This window comes from Gavialis gangeticus, unplaced genomic scaffold, assembly GCF_001723915.1.
Source record: "Gavialis gangeticus isolate Ggan-Ray unplaced genomic scaffold, GavGan_comp1, whole genome shotgun sequence".
Classification (NCBI taxonomy): Eukaryota; Metazoa; Chordata; order Crocodylia; family Gavialidae; genus Gavialis; species Gavialis gangeticus.
This window is the reverse complement of record NW_017729000.1, coordinates 26,163,199-26,167,532: the sequence shown is the minus strand read 5'-3', so window position 1 is coordinate 26,167,532 and position 4,334 is coordinate 26,163,199. Positions and strand designations below refer to the sequence as shown.

General features: G+C 52.9%; 2 protein-coding genes across 3 annotated transcripts in view; one reads left to right on the top strand and one right to left on the bottom strand.

Annotated features, from left to right (window-relative positions):
• Nucleotides 1-3,913, bottom strand: part of PTTG1 (pituitary tumor-transforming 1) — a 6,934-nt gene extending 3,021 nt beyond the window's left edge. Inside the window, exons 1-4 of one of the 2 annotated variants that reach the window (XM_019506479.1) lie at nt 3,898-3,913; nt 1,431-1,531; nt 847-1,022; nt 256-352 (exon numbers count right to left, since the gene is read on the bottom strand). In XM_019506479.1, coding sequence (XP_019362024.1) covers nt 256-352; nt 847-1,022; nt 1,431-1,512 — 355 coding nt within the window. In that variant the 5' untranslated portion in view covers nt 1,513-1,531; nt 3,898-3,913. Of the gene's footprint in view, nt 1-255; nt 353-846; nt 1,023-1,430; nt 1,532-3,833; nt 3,853-3,897 lie in introns of those variants that run through there. The other variant, XM_019506478.1, reaches the window with a different exon arrangement.
• Nucleotides 3,914-4,051: 138 nt separating this feature from the next.
• The window catches only part of SLU7 (SLU7 homolog, splicing factor), an 18,070-nt gene continuing 17,787 nt past the window's right edge, over nt 4,052-4,334 (top strand). The window contains exon 1 of the mRNA XM_019506476.1: nt 4,052-4,211. The gene's annotated coding sequence lies outside the window, so the exon portion shown is untranslated. The remainder of the gene's footprint in view (nt 4,212-4,334) is intronic.

Sequence of the window (4,334 nt, the reverse complement as noted above, 5' to 3'; positions counted from 1 at the left end):
GGGGGGGGCAGGGTGATAGAGAGGTGTGGGTTATGTGAAAAAATAAAACATATTTAAGTGAAAGCTGCAGTGTCCATCATCTACCTGGTCATAGGGTATCCAGGTCACTGCCCTTAGAGAGACTGGACATCATTTGAAGGCATTGGATTTTAAAGTAAAACAAGGTTAGCCTCAAAGTCAAGGCGTATACTTTAGGCAATTTAAGAGCTCAGAACAAGATTAGGGACAGATAGCTTAGTGTTACTGAGTTCCTACCTAGAGGGTTGTAGGTAAACAAGTTTTCAATATCTGGGTAGGTTTCTTCAGGGACTGCATTGCAACTTCCCACTTCAGTGGTCTTTTCAGTAGTACTCTGTAAATAAAAATAAAATATATATTAGTTGAAGGAATGCTAGGTTCTTAAGTAATGACTTTAAAGGGCAAACTGGATAAGGGGCTTGTGGTCATGCACACAGCTGTGGGACTCCAATATATATCAAAAGGCAAGGGCAGTGGTTCAATTTGGTTGCTAGTTTGCTGTAAGATTACATTCAGTAATATGATCTCAGCAACATATGTGGGTTCACGGGACAAAAAACAAAAAACACACACAAACAAGAAACCCCCAAAAAACCACAACCTCATTTTACATAGGTCAGGAAGATCACATGGATCATGACCTCAGACTACTTGAGTCACTCTTCCCAACCTGGCTGCCAGCAAAGATGCCATCCCCTGCATCTACACTGGGGGGGGGAAGGTGGGGGTGGCAGCAGCAGCTAAACATGATTCTCCCTTGCCCTAATTCCTAGGACCAGAGACTTAAGCATGCTTAAGGATCTGCTTCCTAAGGACTCATGTACATACCTTAGTCACAAGCTGCTTTTGCTTTTTTAAAGTTTCCTTCTTTTTTGTGGATTGCAGAGTCCTGTTCACATCTCCTAGAGCTTTTCTGAGAGACTTAGATGCGACTGGAGTTGCATTAATTGTCTTTTTAACAAGGGGAGTCTGCACCTGTGATCTTTCAGACAGAACTTTTCCTGCTGCAGGGAGAAGTTTTAAGATTCTTTACATGCTTTGCAAATACCACCATGAGCCATTTCAGTACTTTCTGCTTAAGAAGGAGGAACTAATTACAGTCAAAAAGAGATTTTTATATAGGGATAGAGTTTTAACCTTGGAGAACTATTTCCTTGTCACTCCACTCCCACAAATAGCGTAAGACTGCCTGTAAAAAGATAAAGTCCCCTGGAAGCCTTTGAAGGAGAAAAGGGTCGCAGAAGAACAGTGAAAATAGGTTCCAACAAGAGTCTACATGTTTGCTTATATTACTCAGGCTTCCCACACCTCCCTTGCCAGAAATAGCAAACCAGGCACATTCCTGGTTTATTTTAAATGTTTTGTTGACTTACTCAAGAGTTCAATTTTTAGAGCCAAAAGTGCACACTCACATGTTGAAGGCAATCTTAGTCGATCCTTAGAAGTAGCACCAACTTCTCCATTCTCCTGGTCTATGAATATACGGGTTGCCATGTTCAGTTCATGGAAATGACTTAAAAATAAGAGAGTCACATGAGAATATAATAATACCTCCTCCCAGTTCATGCAGGTCTCAATTGCTGCACTTCTTGATGAAAGAACTAATGCAGAAGTACATTGAAAGATACTCTCATGACAAAAAAAAAAGAAGTTGCATCTATACGATTATACAATCTTTCTGAAAAGTTGACTCAGGTCTTCTTATCGCCATATTGTTTAAAAGTACTACTCGAAGTGGTTTATACATTGCAACTTGATGGCACCTGGCCTGAGCATAGCCCGGCCTAGGCCCTGCCAGGAACAGCTCAGTAGTAGCATCCTGTCCCACACCACACCGCTCCGGGGGCACACACCCCCATACCCTCCCAGGGTGCGCGCAGCAATGGGAGCTGCCAACCCCTCCCCCCAGGGAAGATGCAGCTCCGTCCCATGCTTCACCCCAGCTACCACTGTTATGCACACCCCTGGGAGGGCATGTGCCCCCAAATCTGCACATGGGGTGGGACTGGTACCAGGCTGTTCCCAGCAGGGTCTGAGCCAGGCTGTGCTGGGGGTGGGTGGTGGCAGCAGTAGTACAAGGGGGCTATGGCAAGTTTTGGGGTGGCTGCAGCCCCTCCCAGCACTACTGCCACCTGCTCAGAGCACAGCCTAGCCCAGCCCCTGCCAAGAGCCCAGCACAACCCTGACCCCAGCCCGCAGCAGCATCTCACCCTACCTACACAGATCATGGGGCACATGCCCCACTCCCAGCACTCTTGGGATACATGCAACAATGGGAGCTGCTCCCATGCAGCTCAGTCCAGCATCCTGCCCCAGCTCCTCCCCCACCCCCTATCACTGGGGCCTCAATTTGCCCCCTCTCCCAGCCCATTCCTTCACAATACCTTTACCAGCCAGACCTGGCTGTTCTCCTGGCCACTTATGTGCTGTGCTGCAGATGGCATTTCAGTCACATTAGGTCTGCATACCCTCTAGGGTATTTTTAAGTACCGCTAGGGGTATGCATAACCCCAGTTGACAGCCACTGAGCAAGGCTGCTTAGTTACATGCACTGAACTGCTAGAGCAGCTGCTGCTTTCAGTTAGGAAGTCACAAGCAATTGACTCAGTTTTAGTAGAGATGCATCGATACGTAGGTCCAATATTGGATTGCTACCAACATGAAGAAAATTGTCTATTAGATATCAGCCTTATGGGGCCGATAAATGCCTGTGCTGCGTGCAGCCACAGCACAGAGCAGAGCTGGTAGTGTGGAGAGCTGCCTCCAGCTGCTAAGTCAGAAAGGGAAGGAAGGAAGGAAGGGGGAGGGCAACAGGTCAGCACCCCCTGCAGTGAGGGAGGTGGCAGGTGTGGCCCAGCCAGGGTAGGGACAGGGACATGGGACAGAGGCATGGCTCATGGAGGTGGGGGCAGCTCCTGCCATTGCTCTGCTCCCAGTCCCAGAATGCCACCCAGCCCGACCATGGCTTTTCCCAGCACTTGGGTGGAAGCAAGGCATTCAGCTGAGGCTATGCCATGTGGTGGCACAGGGCTGGGAGCAGAGCTACAGCAAAGTTTGGGGTGACTGCAGCCTCTTCCCAGCACTGGCAGAGCCTGCTCAGAGCCCAAGACCCTGTTGAGAAGAGTCCTAAGCAGTGCAAGCTCCATCCCACATCTGCCACCTGCCCCATGCCATGCAGGTCCAGGGGCACACCCCTCACCAGAAGCACAAGCAGCAGCAGGAGCCACCCCCCCCCCACAAGCTGTGGCTCCATCCTGCACCTCCCTCACCAGGGGGCAAGGATCTGCCCTTTGCCTCCCCTCACAACTGGACTTACCACCTGGAGGCAGCTGTATCAGAAATCGGGCTGGTATCAACTGCTATGCCTAAAGTTTCAGCCCCATAAACCTCTATCTGTGCACCTCTAAACCTTAGCAGCCCAATTTAGTCAGCAGTGAACCGCTTGCCTGGCAGAACACTAGTGCTGGGGGTCTTGGCTGTGGAAATGTTGACAAAGCTTCCAGCCTCGCGCTAGGGCAGTGCAGGCTGCCACCCGCCTTGGGGGCTTCTGCCTGACAGCCGAGCTACCCCCTTCCCCCCACGCCGGGACTGCAGCTCTCTCGAGTGTCACCGCGGGACAGGCGCTGCCGCTCCCAGCCAGCGGAGCCCGAAGCACGACCGGGCGGCGTGCCCTGCACTGGGGCAGCGCATTGGCCCGGGCCCGGGCTCGGGCCTGGGCCTGAGCTAGGCGGGAGCACCGGGAGCATACTCCACCCACCCCACCGGACAGCTCAGCAGCGGTAACCACCCACCCAAAAACACCCCCCACAACCTACCCCACACACTCACCCACCTCTACAAAAGACAGCCAGCGGGAACGTTTTTAAACATCAACTGAGCCTCCCATTGGCTGCTTCGCTCGGGCGCCCGATTGGCTGCCAGGCCACTCCGCCGGGCGTGGGCGCGTCGTCGCCAACACGGAAGCGTTGTGCGTGCTGTGAACCGGAAGTTGCGCATGCGCATGCACAGTTGCGTCACCCCGGCGGGTCTCGCCGCTGGCAGATCTGCGGAGACGTCGGCCTGCCCCGAGTGCTGCGGGAGGAGGCTGAGGCTCCATCCCTTCGCAGGGGCCGTATGCCTTTAAAAGGCCAGAGCCATCGCGCGGTGCACTGTGGGAGAGGCTGAGCCCTAGCTGGGTAAACACGGCCCGGCAGGTAGGTAGCGTCGCTCTGTTGCGTGACTCGTCCCAGCCCCGGGGCTCCGGTCACCCCAGTGCCGGCCCCGCTCTCCCCCGAGCCGTAGCCCCCTCCCCCCGCCCCTACCTACCGGCTTGGCGC